The following is a 20,027-nucleotide window of genomic DNA, read 5'->3' on the forward strand; positions in this document are numbered from 1 at the left end:
AGACAATTGGGGGTTTTTTTGGCCTTGCCCCGCAGCTTGCAGGATCTTAGTTCCCCGACCATTGAACCCAGGCCCCAGCAATGAAAGTGCTGCTAACCTCTGGAAAGCCAGGAATTCCCTCACGAAGGAGGTGAATTAAAAGACAAAATTGGTAGAAAGCGGCACTCCCCTGGTGGTCCAGTGGGTAAGACTCTGCTCCACGCTCCCAATGCAGGGAGCCCAGGTTCGACCTCTGGTCGGGGAACTAGATCCCGCATGCATGCCACAACTAAGAAGTCTGCATGCCTCAACAAAGATCCTGTGTGCCTCACCTAAGACCCGGCACAGCCAAAATAAATAAATAAATAAATAAATAAATATTTTTAAAATTGGTAGAAAGAAATGAATGAGGAAGCAATACCCTAGAACAATGATGGGGAGTTCCTAACAATGTATAAATTTCAGCATCCAGGTGTTATTTGTGAGGACTTAAGTCAAATGTTCACCATTCTAAATGTAATTAAGCTTGGGAATTCCCTGGCGGTTCAGTAGTTAGTGACTCAGTGCTTTCACTGCCGAAGGCAGGGTTTGATTCCTGGTCAGGCAACTAAGATTGCACAAGCTACATGGTGTGGCAAAAAAAAATAATAATAATAATGCAATTCAGCTCACAAATTTTGGGGAGTCCCTATTATATCAATCAAGGTTCCTCTGAGAGGAATTTAAATCATGAATAAATTATGGTCCTGGTCCTTAAGAACTTTAAAATCCTAATGGGAATGAAAGCCTGAGGAGGAAAGTCTAGGCAGGTACTCTCTAACTGTAAAATAAGGCAGATACATATTAGAACTATTACAGAGAGTAAAGTATCATGAAACTACAGGAAAAAGATCACTAAATCCAGTAGAAGTAGCCTCAGGTGCCATCCAGAGGAGTTGGCATCCTGGACAAGGTGAGACCTGCAGGGATGAGAGGTAGTGGTATTCCAAGTTGCAGAGAACAAAGTGATCAAAGATGCCAAGATGGAAACACACAGGCGACACTCTGGGAACACAGAGTAGACTGGTATGATTAGGTCACAAGGCAAGAGTTTGGGGAGAGGGAGGCTTTAGAAACAGAATGAAAGAAACATGGGTTGGGACCAGAGTTGAAGAACTTTGTACTCTATTTAGCAATTGAATATTTTTGAGTAGGAGAGTGACTGGCCACAGTGTAAAGAATGGGTTGAAAAGGCATTTTTCAATGTGTGCATTAATTTTTCAATGTGTGCATTAATTTCAGCTTATACAAATACTACCATGGCCCAGGCTTTGGGATTAGAGCTCAGATTTGGGATTAGAGAATTTTGGGTGACAGAATGGGACAACAAAGAGCTGAAGATGATTCTGCTCTTTCAAGTTTAGGTGACTGGGAGGCTGTTAATACCAGTCACCAAGCAGAAGCATGTTTGGGATGGAATAGGTTTGGTTTGGGGCATACTGTTGACATGCCAAAGCTGATGTGACATATCCTATTTCCAGATTCTTCCTGGGATTGTCCAAGAGGTATCACCATGACTAACATACCATATTGGAACCACCCCTTGGGATAAAGTGCCACAGACACCGTTTGCACATAACACATAATGTTTTTGGGGTTAGTAACTGGGAGGTTGATCTGAAAGGCTGGCTGTTCAAGGGTTCAAATCACCTTCACTGCAGAATGTTGACTGAGCATCGACAGGATACCTTAGGCCAAGTACACATCTAGACGATCAATACTGGTGGCCTCACGGCAGGGCTATAAATAGTAAACAGCAAACTGAAAAAGCAACCCTCATCCTGAGGAAAAATCGATTTAACATTCTACCAAATTCCGAAAGGAATTTTGTTTTGTTTTGTTTCAGATGCCCAGCCAGGAACTGTTGTGTGAGATGGAGCCAAAACAGCTTGCCTTAAGTAGGTCTGCAATGGAGGCTAATGAATGTCTTGGGTTCTTTTACTGGAATTGTGCTTAAGAACTCAGATTCTGGAGCCAGCCTGCAGGTTAGAACACAATTTCATCACCTACTCCGCGGTGATTTTGGACAAGTTACACAATCTCTGTGCCTCAAATTCTTTACCTGTAAAACAGGCACGGCACATTCGTGAATTCCACAGCCACGACTGAAGACTCCTGGCTGCCAGCCGCTGTGCTAGACAGCGGCGAGGACCACCTCGGGGAGGTATATTCCAATGTAGGGAGGAGGACGATAGAGCTAGTTTCAGAGTGAGAGCCTCATAGCGTAGGAAGAAAATGGGATAATTCCTGTTATGCGTTTAGTGCAGTAACCCGCGACGGGAAATTCTTTGTACAAGCTACCTATTATAACTTGCCCCTTCGCACCCAAAACAGGTAGGCTCTCAAGAAAAGCAAGTTATTATTGAAAATGTCCCCGCCTAAAGACAACTTTCGGGGGTGGGGGGAGGATCGCATCCTCCTCCCTGGAGTCAATGCCCCTTACCTATCCAGCCATCCCCAGGGACGTGTTGGAAGGCTCTCTTGTGCTAGAAAAGCCCCCACAAAAAAGCCCCTTAGCCGAGCTGGCAGAGTTGGGGTGTTGCAGAGGTAGGGTAAGGGGAACTGGGGGCTAATATTCACAGAGGAAACTTCGCCGCCCCACACCTGCTGGGAGAAACAAACCCAAGCTCTCCTGGCCTCCCCCTAGAGCAGGCCGGCCAAGGAGTGACCCCGCCCCGTCCCCGCCCTCGGCCACGGGGAGCCACAGACAGCCGCCCAGATAACAATGGCGGCGGCAGGGGCGGGGCCGAGCGCGCGCCGGGGAAGCGGGGGAGGGAAGGTGGCCCGCGGCCGTAGCCAACCCCGCGGCTCGCTGGGGTCACGTGACGCGGCCGCCCCGCCCCGCGGCCCAGCCCGGAGTCTTAAGGCTCTGAGAGGGGGCGGGGAAGCGGATGGAAAGGGCGGACGGGGAACGACCGGAAGTGACGAAGGGGCGTAATCCGCGACGTGCGGGGACGTGGCGGCGAGGCCGGCGCCGGGCGGCGGAAGTGGCTACCGCGCTGGGACTGGAGTGTTTGTGTTTTGGTTAGCGAAGGAGCCGGCGGCCGGCCTGAGGGGAGGAGGGAGGAGGAGGAAGATTTAGTGGGAACTCGAGCGCCGGCGGCGGCGGAGGAGGAGAAAGCAAAGAGGAAGGCGGAGCGGCGAGAGGCGGAGACGGAGACCGACGGGGGCGGCACCGTGGCACGAGCCCCGCACCGTCCAGTCTGAGGGGAGCGGCGAGACGAGGAGACGCGCCGCTACCGCCGCCTTAGCCTCCTCTCGGGCTCCGCCTGGGACCCGCAGCCGGAAGCTTCGACGCCGCCGCCCCGCGCGCTGCGGACTCAGGTAACCGAGCCGGCCCTCCGCCCGCGCGGAGCGGGTCGGGACCCCGGGTGGTCCGCGGGCCCTGCCGGCGCGGAGTTCTCCGCCCTTCCCTCTCGCGCGTCGGGGCCCGGGACCGGAGATGGGCCGAACCCGGCGTCTCGACCCGCCGGCCCTGGTGACTCATCCTTCGAGGGGCTCCGGAGGCCAGGATTTGGGGACCGGCCGAGGGAGCGACGGGTGTCACCCTGTTCCCTTCTCAAGATGGCGCCGCGAGAGAGGGCCGGAGGCCGCGGTTCCGCCTGCTCCGTCCTGGCAGCCCGGGGTTGGGGGGGTGGTCTCCGGCCAGAAGCAGGCCGGATTCCGGGGAGGAGGATGGGAGAGACGGCCCAGGGGCCTGGCGGGGCCTGCTTGCTCGGGCGATCGGAGCTGGGTGTCAGTTGCTCAGGTGCTCTCGGAGGAGGACTTGGGGCTTCCAGCAGGTGTGAATTTGGGGAGCTCCGCCTACCCCCCGACTCCCTGAGCCGGGTAATGGAGGGAGGAGGCGGCTCGGGAAGCCGGGCTGTCTAGGGACTCTTGTCTCATCGTTGGAAGGTGGTGAACCGCAGCCTTAAACAACTCGGCACAACTAGGTCGCTGAACACACTCAGTGGGTAGAGCCCTTTAAACGTGCTCTGTTGTTCGCCTCCCTGGAAGCTGGTCACCCTCCTGAGACTCAGACTTTTTCAATCTCTGAACGTCATAATTCACATACTTGTTTTTTGTCTTTTGCTGAAGTGGTGCCTAAGTGTCCAGTCAATTGCCTTTCACATAACTAGTAGGGAAAAAACCCACATGGACACCACTGCGGTAATTCAGGACAGCTCAGAAACTTTATTCTTAGTGTAAAATGGGGATAATAAAAAGAGCTCGTAGGGTTGCTGTGAGCCTAATTCATAGGATGGTGCTTGGCACAAAATAAATACCCAGAAATGTAAGCTGCTGTTAGTTTTCATCAAAGAGCACCCAGGAGGACTTTAACTCTAGAATGCCAGGTGTTTTCAAAAGATTTAAAATGCACTTTATGCAAAATCTTGTGCTTTTGTGAAACAAAAGTTTAAGTAGTGAATGCAACTATTACAAAATGTAACTTTTAACCTTAATGTTATGCTAACTGTTTATTTATAATTAGATTTAGTTATGTTTTGTTTGAGATCCTTGGAGGGAACTATAATGCAAGGCTTTAAACCTTAAAAGACAAAGCTAAATCATAATCTTTTTTAATGGGCATCTAATGTTTTCCGTGAAATTTTGGGAGGACTGTGGAAATTCGGAGCATATTGTCCTTGATGAGTAATTCAGTTTGCTGTTTTGTAGGTAATCAGACAGCTGGGAAGTGTTTTAGTTGCTATCGTGTGTACTATTTGAAGGTGTGTTGGTGCATTTTCAGTCTACCTGACTTTCTATTGATACTTGGTCATTATTTCATCAAAGGGGCAATTTAATTGCCAATATTCAATCCCTGCTGTGTGTTGACCACTGTATTAGAAACTTTTTACATATATAGTCTCTTGTTTACTTTCCACAGTAGCTATGAAAGTTAGGTATACTGGAAATAGAGGCTTTGAAATGAAAGCACTTGCTCCAGCAGAAATTGGTATAGCTAGGCAGGATTAGATCCCCAAATCTGATATGTTTTGGGGGTGGTAGGAGGGTAGATGTGGGGTTGGAGCATTTTTTTATTACAGAAAATTTTTTAAATGTACAGAAGTAGGAAGAATAGTATAATGAACCCATCACCTAGCTTCAGTTATCTTATGGCCAATCTTGTTTTATTTACGCCCCCGTTGTTTGGAAGCAACTCAGACCTATTATTTCATTTGTCAGTATTTCAGTACGTATTACTAAAAGGTAAGGACTCTTCAAAGCTGCTGTTTAGGTAAGGCAGAGGTGATTTTATTGCCATGAATGTAAGTTCTCATGGATATGTTTATTAATGAGTTCATGGTCAAGAGGGATTCTTGTATAAACTCATTTCATGGGTAAGGCAAATTTCTTATTAGGTACCTAAATGAAATAGAACAGTGATTTGAGAAGAGGAATCATCAGATTTAATGTTATTAGCACATGATCAAGTTTTGATTAAAGATGGAAGAAAACTATTATGATTGGTTTGTGAGTAGATTGGAAAAGAGTTCTTTGAAAGTTCCCTAATTCCTTTGAGATTGAAAATTAGCGTTCTTAGATAATAGTAGAAGACACAGAAGTTGCCCTTCAGGCTAGTTTTTTCTAAATGTGTTAAATAGAAAGTAACGACACATTTGTTAGCTCCAGAACTACAGAAAAGTATAACTAAATAAGACACTAATTCACTCACCACATAGAGAACCACAGTTAACAGTTCCACGTCTGATGTACTTGAGCACATCAGAAAACGGTTTTAAGTCTTTTAGGCACCAGACACACCACCTACTTAATATATGTGTTGCTCCAAAACTACCGTTAAATAAGCAAAAAACATGTACCGTTTAACAAGCCTTCAAGTAATAATGGCCAACATTTATTGAGCTGTTACTATGTTCTAAGATCTATTCTAAGAGCTTTCCACTTATTAACTTAATTTTACTCAAAACTGTTTTAACGTAAGTACTTGAGTCACCTTTCAGGTTGCCAGGGTTTGAAACTCAGCTCTGTTGAAGCTCTGTCACAGTAACTGTGTGACCTCAAGTTACTTAACCTCTCTGTGCCTGTTTTCCTCATTTTTAAGGATTGCAATAGTCAACTTTATAGGATTGTTGAGTGGCTGTGTTAAGTACTTAAAACCACCTGGCACAAAATTGAGTCTTTGATAAAGGTTAACTTTAAAATGTTTTAAAAGCCTTGAAAATTACAGCATGATTTTAGGCTCAAATCTCATGCCTTTACAATACTGACAAAGGTAGTGAATTAAACTAAATGACATTCAGTGTCTATTAGAGGTTATAATTGTCATGCAATAATGTGTTACAGGAAGAATTTACCAAAGTGATTAATAGTAGATTTGCTTTGTTTTGCTGTTTTGTATACTTAATTACTTCATTTTTTTTTTTTTTTTTTACAGGTTTCTCTACCTCCAGAAAGAAAAAAATTGACACCTTGCATCCTGGAAGTTCATTTAAGAGACTGAAATTAGGGACTTCTTTCAAATTTGGACATGGCTAATCGAGGAGCAACAAGACCCAATGGGCCAAATACTGGAAATAAAATATGCCAGTTCAAATTAGTACTTCTGGGAGAGTCTGCTGTTGGCAAATCGAGCCTGGTGCTTCGTTTTGTGAAGGGCCAATTTCATGAATTTCAAGAGAGTACCATTGGGGGTAAGATTTTCTTTTATCCTTTCTTCATTTAATTGAATCATATGTTGACAAATAAGATTTTGCTGTTCTGATTGTATGATGTTGGGTACTAAGTAGGTCACAGAGTGAAGAGCTGAGCAGCAGGCTCAAGCTTTATAACTTGGTTTTTGTTAAGGTAATGTTGTTTAATATTTTGATTTGTTGGTTATCCTCAAGATGCTTGTATGGAAGCTAAAATACAGATGCAAACGTAAGTGGAATCAGTGTCCCCAAGTATAAGATTTGATTGATATCTTTCTTGATAATGATTAGAAGCTTCTTCAAGTTATTACATGTTTGTGCTGAATTATATTGGCTTTAGAATGAATAGTGAAAATAGTAAAAGTAAATAGTAAAAGAGTTAACATTAAAATTCTAATTCTAAATAACTGAGGGAAGAGAAAGAATAAGTGATTAATGAAGAGGGACATGAAATGGAAATGGGACCTGGAGAGAAAGATGGAAGGAGAGGGGAAAGAGGTAGAGTAAGCAGCACTGCTTACAGTGTTTTTGGTAAGACTGAGGCAAGGGAACAGTAAGATGCAGGACAAAGAGGAGACAACTAACAGAGCATGGCTGTGAATAGAAGACAAGATTGAATTGAACCTCATCAGAGAAATCCACAACTATATAGCAGCGGGGCAAAACAGCATTTTTGGGGCGTCATTTTCATCTGCCAAATGAAGCTTTTGAATTAGGTACTGTGTGGACAGCTTTAAGATTTGCAATATTTTACAAGGGGTGTGTAATAAGCAGTACCATATTTTTTCCAGGTATTTTATACGTTTTAAAGTCATACTTTTGAAATATGTAAGGCAGATACCCATTGGCATGTAGCAACTTCTTGGAGTCCATCTTTCAGGAGCATAACTTTATGCTATGCATTGAGTATATGTTCTCAAGTAAGTACACTTGAGAATTTTATTTGTAGTTTCAGATCCTCCCAATAAGATAAATTACAGAACTCTAGTATCTCCTGGCTTTTCCCTACATATAGGAAATATAGTAGATAAGTGGTATTTCCACTTTAATAGACTCAGCAGTATAACAGTGATTGTCAACCCCCTCCATTTGTATATCATGTTACAGTGTGATCCCACTTTAGTATTTTATGGTTTTTATAATGGATGAGCATCAAAAATGTAGTCCATATCATGCAGCTTTTATTTTGATTCAGAAATCTTGGTATTTTAAAAAATTTTAATAAAGTGTATCACACGTTCTTTGTGGTTTCTTTGTTAATACATTTGTGTGTGTGTATACCGTTTAATAATGAAATATAAAAATATAGATACGTATGATTTAATAATGAAGTATTACCTCTCAAGCTTTAGCCTCCTCCAGAAAGCAAATTGGGCCAAAGTTAACTAGCCCACATGGTAGGAAGAGTTTTAAAGAGATTGAGGTTATGTCCACCCACCTTAAACTGGTGCAAAAAGTTAGTTATTATAACTGCTTTTTGGCAAGTGATTGTCAGTTGCAGCATTTTCCAAAGTACATATGCATCGTAGGCAAAATACCTGGGCTGATATGTTTGGGACTTGCTTTGTGCTAACCCTGCCCCCCTTCGCAGTACATATTAAAATAACAAAAACACTGAAGTACTGTAGTAAAGAACTTAACTCCTGGGAAATGTAGCCTAAGACTAGAACTTTGTTTTTGTTTTGGATGCTCCCAATTATCTTCGAAGTGTATTTTTTCCTAATGACATCTTAAGAAGGACATTTAAAAGAGAAATTTAACCCCTTATCAGTGCATCATCATACATATACATATCCTCTGATATGTGTGTATGGGTGTGTATATGTATATAATCTCCATTTCCATTTAATACCAATTAGATTGTCTACATTTCATTAATGAAATTGTCAAAAGGTTTTCATTCTAACACATAAAACTTCCTTAATATTTTCTATGAGTACAGATTGAGCTGGCTTTTTAAACCAACTTTAGAAGGACTTTACATCCCAATTTCTATTTTAATGGATACTGGCTGGATACCTTTCCACTATGTTGACCACATATTAATATCCTTAGGAGGTATGACAGTGTCATTATGATTACAGCTGTGAATCCTGGGTTTTTTGTTTGTTTGTTTTTGAGAGAACTGACATAATATTTTGTAAGTTTAAGGTGTAAGACGTATTGGTTTAACTTGCCTACGGATGAGCACTGTTTTTTTATTTTTATTTTTTTATTACTGTATTTTATTGTACACAGACTATATTCAAACAAACCACCCACTCTGAAAACAGCAGGTTCTGGCTTTTCCCAGAGACTCCAGAAGAACATAAATTGAAGCCTCTGGGAGACAGTGCCTTCCCCAAAGGGAAGTGTGAGAGAGATTTTGTGTGTGTGTGTGTGTATGTGTGCACTGTAACCTTTTGATTCCATGGGGTTTGGCTAGCCTCATCTGTAGCCACACACCTCTCCCTGCCTTAAACCCTGGCTCAGCTTCTCTGGTCCAGGAGGAAGCCTCAACCTGGGGCAGGTGTAAACCAGTCACTCAACCTCCATCTTATTCTTCTGCAACGAATCGACAAACGCTTGCCACTCCGCTGGGTAAAAACGCTTACAGACGTTGATCTTATTCCGAATCTGTTTTGGGGTATCTTGATAGTAATTCTTCTCATCCCGGGCCATAGCCTTATAGTCCTCCCCATGGTTCTCCACCATGTAGCAAACATAGTCAATGAGATCCCGAGATAGCGTATTTCCTTTCTTTTCTGGAAGGCTGGCTTCTGCCTCCAGGTCATTGAGCACATAGGGCTTCCGCATGAGGTCCTTAGGCCCCTCCTCCACGTCCACTTCCAGGGCCTTTACCTTTCTCTTAAGAAGGGGCACTGCCCTGTTGGGGTCCATAGCCAAACCCATATCAGCCAGGTTCTGCCGCACCGATTTGGTCTGGTCCCAGGCATGTCGGATGTGGGAGCATTCGATCCGCGGCGCTGCCTTCCGTCGAGCATTCCGGTTCAGACGCTTCCGGTTAACATTATAACCGAACTTCTGCCTCCGGGTCTTCCCCTTGGCTTTAGGCATCGCGCTGACCCCAGCACGGGTAACTCAGACTCCAGCACTGTTTTTTTTTATGCTCTTTGCTGCAGCTCTTCACCCTTAAGGACTAGAGTAGAATCTAAGCATTTAAAGATCTCAAGGTTTGAGCTATTTAAGGTCTGTAACTTGTAGGTAATATGTCTTTCTGTTTTGGCTGATGTGTGGTAGGAGCTGTCTAAAAATGAACCTGGCCAGATGTTTTACATTTCATCTGTTCTTTATTTTTTACTTAACTGTTTATGTTTAATAACATTAGTTGCGGTCTGAAGAGCTCACTTAAAATTTTCATCTCTGGTTATGTTGTAAGGTGGAAATCATATTCAAGAATACACTCTTGAATTTGTGTATTCTAGAACCTTATATTCATCAAAAACATCAAGGTTTCTTTAGTTTTTGTGGTTCTTCCTAAACATGATAGCTTGATTTAAGAATTCACGTTGTCTCACAATACCCCACACCCCTGCCCCTTGGCTCTATAGCACTCATAATGAGATAGGTAGTTAGGTGGTGGGTTTAGCGCTTTGGGGAGTTCTAGCTTATTTGTAGGGGTTTGAAGTCTGCATGACATTTACATTCCCGTTGTCTGTCTAAGACTAGCCCATAAGGTTAGCAGGGAGCATTAGACTCAGAGGGTTGTCACCCTTCTTGCTATCTCATCTGGAGGCACATAGCTCTTCAGTAAATACTTGTTGGATGTTTGGACTGGCCATCTTTCATTTAACACCTTGAACCCCTAAAGATTTATCTTAAGTTTTAACAAGTCTTCCACATGATTCTAATACATGCCAAAGTTTGAGAACCCCTGCTTTCTGTGTTCTGAGGAGCCAATATTACATTTACACTACATATTAAAGTTCTCCCAAAAATGGAATAATTGCTTTTCTTTTTTTTAAACTGTAGGATTTTTAAAAAACTTATTGTTCATCTAACTCCTCCAGTTTGAGAATTACAAGTATTATGTACTGGTTACATTACGTATTAACCTGTTATTTCTTTATATGGGAACCCCTTCCTGTTAACCTGCTAGGCCTCTTTAAGAGAGCATGGCTCCTTCTCTGTTCCATCAAGGATACCCTGCCTTGTCTTTACTTACAGGAGTTAGAATATCCATAGTTGTCAGTTATCTGTACCGATGCTGCTCCCTTTTATTGCCACAAATAATCAAGGACTGGTTATACACGAAATTAAAGAAATAAGTGCCTTCTTTTTTAAGCTATTTTCAGCAGTTATTAACCCAAAGTAGAGTGTCTAAAATAATTATTTCAGGGTTGTTTTTACTGGAAGAACAAAGTTTATTCTATATTTAACATCCGTCCAGTTTCCTCTAAGGGGCTACCAGGACTTGTTTTTCTATTCAGATTCAAAAACATCTGGGGGAAAAATTATTAAAATTAAGAAAAACAAGGTTGGTTTCAAAGTTATTATTAACAGTCTTTTACCTTACCTTATCAATTTACGACCAGGACCTTCTTAAGAGTCGAGCATTGTGGTTAAGAAAGGGGTGGCGGGCAGCTCTATATCCACATTGTTTGATTTAAAATTCTGGCTCCAGCACATACCACGTATATCATCTGCGGCAAGTCATACCCAGCTTTATTTGCGTCTTATATGAAATGGAAATAATAGTACCTTACTTGAGAGGTTTTTGGTAAAGATTAAATGAAAGTGCATATACATTTCTTGGCACAATGTCTAGCATGGAGTAAAATGCTTATTAAATATTAGCTATTACCATTACCATCACCACCATTACTGTTTGCTAAGTCTTTTGTGTGTGTGTGTGGTACGCAGGCCTCTCACCGTTGTGGCCTCTCCCGTTGCGGAGCACAGGCTCTGGACGCGCACGGGCCCAGCCGCTCCGCAGCATGTGGGATCTTCCCAGACTGGGGCACGAACCCGTGTTCCGTGCATCGGCAGGCGGACTCTAAAACACTGCACCACCAGGGAAGCCCTGCTGAGTCATTTTTATCACTGTTGATATTTTTGTTGTATTGTCATTACATGACATTATTTTAGAACCGTGACTTTTCCACCTAGTGCAGAGCATTCAATTTAAGATTTGACAGTGTTAAAGAATTTTATGTCCAGATTTTCTCCTCTTGGAAGATAAAGTTTCTTATTAAAAGTTATAGGAACAGGGGCTTCCCTGGTGACACAGTGGTTGAGAGTCCGCCTGCCGATGCAGGGGACACGGGTTCCTGCCCCCGTCCGGGAGGATCCCACATGCCGCAGAGCGGCTGGGCCTGTGAGCCATGGCCGCTGAGCCTGCACGTCCAGAGCCTGTGCTCCACAACGGGAGAGGCCACAACAGTGAGAAGCCCGCGTACCGAAAAGAAAAAAAAGAAAAGAAAAGAAAAAGTTATAGGAACAAATAAGATGTAAAAAACTTTATGAGCAGGTACTTCCTAAATTTGAGCCTTTCCAAAAATGGAATTTTTGCAAATTCCTTCAAGTAAATAGCATGAGCATATATAGCTAAGTTTCTTTAAATTCTATATGGTAGATTGTTGCTTAACCCTCCCACCATTTGTTGATTTTCAAAAAAGCGGTTATTTATGTATGTTACATTAAATGCCTGCTCCCCACATCAGCTAAGACATTTTGGAAGTTTTCTCAGAGGGAGTAATTACACAGATAGAATACGACATGTATGTAGATATTAAAGTTGCTTCCTAAACTGAGAAATAAAAGCAGCTAGAAAATTTAAATCTGAATAACTCATGTTTTTCCTGTAGTAGTAAGCTTTCTACTATTGCCCTTCACTCGTTAGCTGTAAAAAGACTTGTTTGTGTAATTGTAATCTGTGCATTTGTTTACTTCCTTTATCTTTTTGCATCTGCATATTGTTTTCAATTAAAAGTACTTTTGAGAAAGGATAGAAGACCTAGGGACAAACCACCAGCATATAGTTTTCAATTCATGAGAAAAATGGTTTTTTAAATATCCATTATTCTTTCTGTTACAGTGAGAGTTAAAATTTGTGGGAGTTTATCTTTTGGTTCTAAGTGAAAGAATATTACCTTTATGCATAATAATATTTCCTTCTAGAAAGTACATATTCAGTATTTGAGATAGGTTGTATTACTAGGAGAAATTTGTAAAGATTTGGTATTTTATATGTTTGTACCAGTTCTGACCTAAAAAATTTTAATAGTCTTAACATCAGTTATTCCCTAGTGTTCCAGTTTAAAATGTTATCATATGTGGCTACTGAAGCATTGCTGTGAATTAGGAGCCAATAAGCTTAGCTTCAATCCTGGCTTCCTTTTACAAACAGCACTGTTTACGTACACACTTATAAAATGAGAAGAGTGAGCTAAATCAGGTTTCTTTGAGGGCAGACTTTTTTTAAAGTGTGTACTCTGCTCCACGTTAAACAATGCAATCAATATAGTTAAACCTTTTCTTCCTCTTAAAATTTATTTCACAATTTGGGATCATGAACGTCTGTTTTTGCCCTGTCTTACTTAATTCATCGATGCCCTCTGTTGTTGCTGAAGTGTTCAAAGCTGTTTGGTAGAATGATTTTGCCAATTAGCTCTAACTATGGTGAACTACCTCTGTTGATTCACTAATTTGCTGCTTTTATTCTGGTATTACTGGGAAATAAGATTATCAAGCTTTTCTGAAATTCATTTACTCAACACATTTACCAAGCTCCTAGCACTGTGCTAAATATTAGGAATCAAAGTTAACCTTTCCCCCTTTTGGGTCTTATACCATAGTAATCTGAGGTTACTTATATGCAGTCTTCCTTACCATGCATGCTGAATTAATTCATCATTTGGAGTTATCATTGAGAGCCTTTTGTTACCAGGCCTCTTGGTGGCAAATAGGGATGTATTAGAGTGAGAAAGGCAACAGGAGTAATTCCAGAGGCTTTTGATTTTTGATCATTGGCTATTTTGATGTAAACATGAACTGCAACTACCAAATTACTAAATTCCTCAAGATGAGAGTGAAGTCACATATTGGATTTTGAAAATAAGAAATAATCCTTAGTATTTTACAAGTGTTAAAAAACAGTATTTGAGGGAAGTGCTGGTGAACAACATGTTCACCCTCTTTTCCAGGTAATATAGCTGAGGAAGGGTAACAGCAGGATGAGGAACCAGTCATTCATGGTTTTTTAGCCTGTTTGCAAAGCTGAAGATAGCAGTCACTCTTTGGATTCAAAAAGAAGAGATACTGTGATGATATGGGACTGGAGTCACTCTAATTATCAGACACCTTCAGCGTTTCTCAGTTGAAAAAATAGTTATTTAAGGACTTCAGTGGTTCAGTGGTTAGGACTCCTGCTTCCACTGCCAGGGGGTGTGGGTTCAGTCCCTAGTTGGGGAATTAAGATCCCACGTGCCATGTAGCACGGCCAAGAAATTTTTTTTTAAAGTTATTTATCTTCACATAGAACGAGAGCCAAGAGGGGTTCCACTTAGTTGATATCAATTCTGTTTGAGGTGTAACGTGAATGTATCTTGGACACATAGGGTACTTTAATATTAGAGTGCTTGAACTTGAACTTCGACAATCCTAACTTTCTCATCTATCGTATTCATAAGTAATTTGTAAATTTTAGAAAAATGTGACTTCGAGGAAATACAGGGTAATTTTAGGGTAGCTTGTAAGGTAATTTTTAAGTTAGTTACATGTCATATGATGCAGTCATAGAACTTATACAGCATTCTCACAGTGTCATCTGGACCTTACCATAGCTATATGAGGAAATACTAATCTTATAGATGAGGAAATACTAATCTTATAGATGAGGAAACTGAGGCAACAAAAGTGATTTGCCTGAGGTTTTGCAACTAAGTGACAGCTGGGATTAAAGACAGGTCTTTCTTCATTGCCACCTGTATTCTGGAATTGATAAAGTTTAGGGTCAGGATATGCATGAGATAAGCACTCTGTTATAAAATATGTGGTACTTGGCAGGTACAGAGCCCCTTATATATTGATTTATTGATGTAAGGAAAATAATGTGAAAGTATTTTTAAATAAAAATTCAAATCACTCATGTTCCAAAGTGAGCACCGCTGTGTTCATTTTTATGCCATCCACATGTATCACATTTTTATTATTTCATTGATTTGTTCTTATAAGTCAAATCTCAAATGGTTGACACCGAAAAGTCTCCCTCCTGTCTTCTACCCACTTAGTTCTTTTTCCCAGAGGTAGTGTTACTTTGTCCTTGCAAAGTTACGATTATATTTAAATCTGTGTATTTTCTCCTTTTTGTGCAATTTGAAACATACCAGACCTACTGTAGTATACTTTTTACTTTTCACTTTAATACTGTCCCAGTTATCTACTGCTCAGAAACAAGTTGAACCCAAAGCTTAGTCATTTAAAACAATTATTATCTCTTTTGTTTCTGGGGGTTGAGTGGGCTTAGGTGATTTTCTGATGTCATGGGTGGCAGTCAGTGCTGGGGCTGGAATCATCTCAACACATCTGGCAGCTCATTCTGGCTATTGGTTGGGACCTCAGCTGGGGCTGTCAGCCAGAACACCTGCATGTGGCCTTGCCACCTGGTTTGGGTTTCCTCACAGCATGATGGCTGGGTTCAAACATGAATATCCCCAAAATACCAGGCAGAGGCTGGGTAGCTTTTTATGAGCTACCCCCCAGAAGTTCACGTAGATAGTTTCAATTATGTTCATATCACAGGCTTGTACAGATTTGAGGAAAGAATGTCAGTGTCATGTTGTAACAAGAATGTGTGTGAAATCTTCTGGCCATCTTGGAAAATACAGTCTGATTTTTTCATATCATTTTATGAAGAGCATCCTCATTTTTCTTGGCTGTATCAGCATTCCTTTGAATGGATCATAATCAATATGCTTTATCAGTTCTAGTTTCAGATTTGCACATTGTTTTATATTTTGGGGCGTTAACAGTGCTGCATTGAATAATTTAATTCATAGTTATTTCTCACATATTCCAAGTATTTCTGATTGCTGTGTCTTAGGTTATATACTTTTGTAATTCTGATACATTTTTCCACACTGCCCTCCAACCAGCAGCGCACAGAATGCCTGTTACCCTATTTTACTAACTCAGGGTAGTGTCATACTTACAGATCTTTGCCATGCTTATGTACATTGATCTCTGCATTTTTTAATGTATATTTTTCCCATAATAGGGGCGAGGTCAAGCATCTTTTCATATTTTTAGAGCCCATTATGTTTCCATTCTCTGTGAACTATTTATAACTTCATGATATTTTTATATAGAATCATTTATAATAGTCATACTATTGTTTCATTTATTAATGATAATACTCAATATCTGTATTATATTGTATTCATACTACTTTTAGTAACTGGCAGTCTCCTATTTTTTAACCATACCCTTATTGTTAGACATTTAATGTTTGCATTTTTGTTTGCTGTTTTAGGTAATTATCTAATAGTGGATGTATTCTTGGAATTTTTTCTCCTCTGGACTTATTTCTGTAGAATCAGTTTCTAGATGTGGTTACTGAACCAAAGTAATTTTATTTAATGATTATGGAGTCAAAGGGATTCCGGTCTCTTCATCACTTTTTTCTTCCCTTAAAGATAGATATTTGCAATTTCTTTGGGCCTTGCTTGGCATAAATAATTATATTCTGGGATTGCAGGTTTCCTGTAATTGTTACTCTGGGGCTTAGTCTTCTCTGTCTCTTCTGCCTTCTTTAGCTTGCCCTTTTCCAGTCTTACATTGTAAAATACTCAGATATCAGAACTTTTATTTTAAGCTCACTTAGTGGATAGGTTTATTGCTAAGCATTAAAAGAGTCACTTTCAAGGCCAGTAATTTTTTTAAAGTCTGGTAGATTTCCTTGAGACTTGGGAAGTGTTAAGTGCTAGGTTCTGAAACCAAATGGAGAAGGGATATCACTAAGGAGAAGGGGGAAAGAGGCCTCCTTTGCAAAATAGCCAGGGCACAATCCTTGCACATTATCTTTGATTTTCTTTAGTTTGAAAATTATATGCCTGGGTGTAGAATTTTCAGCATTTCTCTTTCTTGGTGTTCTCTGAGCTTCCTGGATCTGTAATTTGGTGTCTGACATTATTTTGGGGAAATTCTCAGTCTTTATTGCTTCACATATTCTATTCCTTTCTTCTCCTTCTGGTATTCCCGTTATGAATATAGTACACCTTTTGTAGTTGTCCCACAGTCCTTGGATATTCTGTTCAGTGTTTTTCAGTCTTTATTCTCTTTATATTTCAGTTTTGGAGGTTACTATTATAGGCCTCAAGGTCTGAGGTTCTTTCCTCAGCCATGTCCAGTCATCTAATAAGCCCATCAAAGGTATTCTTTATTTCTCTTACGGTGTTTTTGACCTCTGGCAATTTTGGGGTGTTCCTAAGATTTCCATTTCTCTGCTGACATTGTCCATCTATTCTTGTATTCTGTCTTTACCATTAGGGTCCTTAGCACATTAATCCTAGTTGTTTTAAATTCCCAGTCTGGTAATTCCAGCATCTCTGCTGTTCCCGGTTCTGATGCTTGCTCTGTCTCTTCCAACTGTGTTTTGCCTTTTAGTATGCCTTGTGATTTTTCTTGCTAGCTGGATATGATATAGTGGGTGAAAGCAAGTGCCATAAATAGGCCTTTAGTAGTGCAGTAAAGAAGTGTGTGTGGGGGGGGGACGATTCTATAGTCCTCTGTTTAGGTCTGTCTTTTAGTGAGCCTGTTTGTCTAAACAGTGAACTTCACAAGTGGTCATCAGTTTTTTTCTCCCCCCCTTGGATGAGACAGGATGGCTAGAATGGACTGGAATTAGAGATTTGCCTTCTCCCACATGGAAGGATAGAACTGGCTTGAGTTGGATATTTCTTCCCCCAAGTCAGTTAAGAGTCTGATAATACTCCAACAGGTTAACTAGTTAACTAGTTTCTCATGGGGACAGGCTTTGTTAAGAACATGCTAGTCTGGTTTATTTCAAAATGGTTCCTTTTCCTCTTAACTTGCCAGAAGCAGGCAGGGATTTTTCTCTGATATGTACTGTGAGAACCTGATCAAGTTCCTGGATGTAAAACTCACAAAAGTGTGGTGCACCACCCCCCCATGTCTGGTGGGTTCCCCTGGAGTTTTTAACTCAGATTTGTCCATACCTAACCTCCAGCAATTTGTCAATTACAGTTTCCTACACCAGCACTGGTTTCCTCAGGTTTCTACTCTTACATGTTGTGGTTTTCTGTATCCACCTGGCTTGTCTCTCCAATTTTGGGGACAACAGATTGCCCTGTGACCTCACTTCTGTTTCAGATCCAAGAACAACTGTTGATTTTTCAGTTTATTTAGCTTTTCATTTGTCAGGATGGAGTGGTGACTTCTACGTTCCTTACATGCAGAACCAGAAGTCATCTTTGCTTGCACATTATAGGAATTTTTTAATGTACTGTTTAAACTGTTTAACAAAGTATCTGTTAAATGTCTTTCATGGACATATATCCCTTAAAGCTGAGTTAATTTCATTAACTTTTTCTCTTGGTGTTTGTTGGGGAGCATTTGTCTGATACTAGCTAATAGCTTGTAACAACCTCTCCTCTTTCTCCCATTTCTTCACCTTTCCTCTTTGTGACGTGTGCCTTCATTCTGCTTCCCAGTTTAGTATTTGGAACATGATTGTTATATAAAACCAATCAGGTGAGTAAAGGCTTTAAGGATTGTGCCCTTGGTGTGGTAACCACAGACTCTCAGCCTTGAAGGTTCAATTATTGGTTTTATCAGTTCATTCTAGGGTGATTGGGTTTGGGGTACTAACTTAATACTGACCAAGTTCAAACTCCTACGACTAATTTTAAAGCAGTGTACATTAATGTACTATCGGAAATATTAGTATGATAATGTTCAGCTAGTGACATGTGACTAGCTTATGTCCTGGCTAGTAGATTCCCTTAGAAGAGTTGACAGCAAGCTATGATAGTAAAAGAAAAACGCATTGATCTCGGTTACTCCCATATTATTTCTGAAAAAAATTGCATGAATTAGTCTTTTAAAAAGTATATCTTCCTCCTAGATAATGTTGGAGAAAAACTGATCCTCATTTTGCATGACTTCATGCAGACTTCCCTATGTATCATTCATATTTTCCAAGATTGCATTCATTTGGCAACAATTATCTTTAGATGTTGCTTGAATGATTTTTGTTGTGGTAAAATACGCATAATAAAAATTTTACAGTTTTAACCATTTTAAGTGTGCAATTTTATGGCATTAGGTGTATTCACATTGTTATGCAAACATCATGTCCACCTTCAGTACTTTTTTATCTTGCCCAACTGAAACCCTGTCCATTAAACAAAAACTCCCTATTTCCCCACTCCGCCCCCCACCTGTGGGAACTACCATCCTACTTTCTGTCTGAATTTGACTACTCTAGGAACCTCACTCATATAAGAGAAATTATATGATAGTGTCCTTTTATGACTGGCTTTTTTCACTTAGCGTGTCATCAAGGTTCATCCATCTTGTAAACATGTCAAAATTTTCTTTTTAAGGCAGAATAATATTCCATTTTATGTATATACAACATTTTGCTTATTCTTGTATCCTTTGATGGACTCCTGGGTCTCTTCCACCTTTTGGCTATTGTGAATAACACTGTGTTATTTGTACAAATATTTGTACACATTGGTGTACAAATATCTTTCACATCTTTTGGACATATATCTGGAAGTGGAATTGTTGGATCATACGGAAATTCTGTGTTTAGTATTTAAAGAATTTCTATACCGTTTTCCACAGTGGCTGCACCATTTTACATTCCCACCATCAGTGCACAAGGGTTTCAATTTCTCCATATCCTGGGAACTCTTGTTTTCCGTTTTGATAATAGCTATTCTAATGGGTGTGAAGTGGTATCTCATTGTGGTATTGATTTGCATTTTCCTATTAATTAGTGATGTTGAGCATCGTTTCATGTGCTTCTTGGCCATTTGTGTGTTTGTGTGTGTGTGTGTGTGTGTTGTTTTTTTGGCCATGCTGCACGGCTTGTGGGATCTTAGTTCCCTGACCAGGGATCGAACCTGGGCCCCAGCAGTTAAAGTGCCAAGTCTTAACCACTGGACCACCAGGGAATTCCCAGCCATTTATCTTTGGAGAAATGTTTATTAAAGTCGTTTGTCCTTTTTTTTAATTGGATAGTTTGGGTTTTTGTGTTGCTAAGTTGTAGGAGTTTTGTGTATATTTTGGATATCAATCCTTATCTGATGCTTATTGGTCTTTAAGAATGAGTTCAATATGATGAGTATTTATATAGATCACCTCATAAGTGGGATTTACTTTGGGAATATGGCCATCTTTTTA

The 20,027-nt window shown here is 40.6% G+C and overlaps 2 protein-coding genes across 3 annotated transcripts in view; one reads left to right on the top strand and one right to left on the bottom strand.

Moving 5' to 3' along the window:
* Positions 1-2,977: 2,977 nt before the first annotated feature.
* Positions 2,978-20,027, top strand: part of RAB5A (RAB5A, member RAS oncogene family) — a 32,341-nt gene continuing 15,291 nt past the window's right edge. Inside the window, exons 1-2 of one of the 2 annotated variants that reach the window (XM_081235816.1) lie at positions 2,978-3,342; positions 6,398-6,653. In XM_081235816.1, coding sequence (XP_081091942.1) covers positions 6,491-6,653 — 163 coding nt within the window. In that variant the 5' untranslated portion in view covers positions 2,978-3,342; positions 6,398-6,490. The remainder of the gene's footprint in view (positions 3,343-6,397; positions 6,654-20,027) is intronic. The other variant, XM_081235815.1, reaches the window with a different exon arrangement.
* LOC308618238 (nucleolar protein 16-like) lies at positions 8,893-9,760 on the bottom strand. The gene has a single exon (XM_081235817.1). It carries the CDS (start codon positions 9,708-9,710, stop codon positions 9,174-9,176), a length of 537 nt encoding a protein of 178 aa, XP_081091943.1. The 5' UTR covers positions 9,711-9,760; the 3' UTR covers positions 8,893-9,173.

This window comes from Mesoplodon bidens (assembly GCF_964165515.1).
Source record: "Mesoplodon bidens genome assembly, chromosome: 5".
Taxonomy (NCBI): Eukaryota; Metazoa; Chordata; class Mammalia; order Artiodactyla; family Ziphiidae; genus Mesoplodon; species Mesoplodon bidens.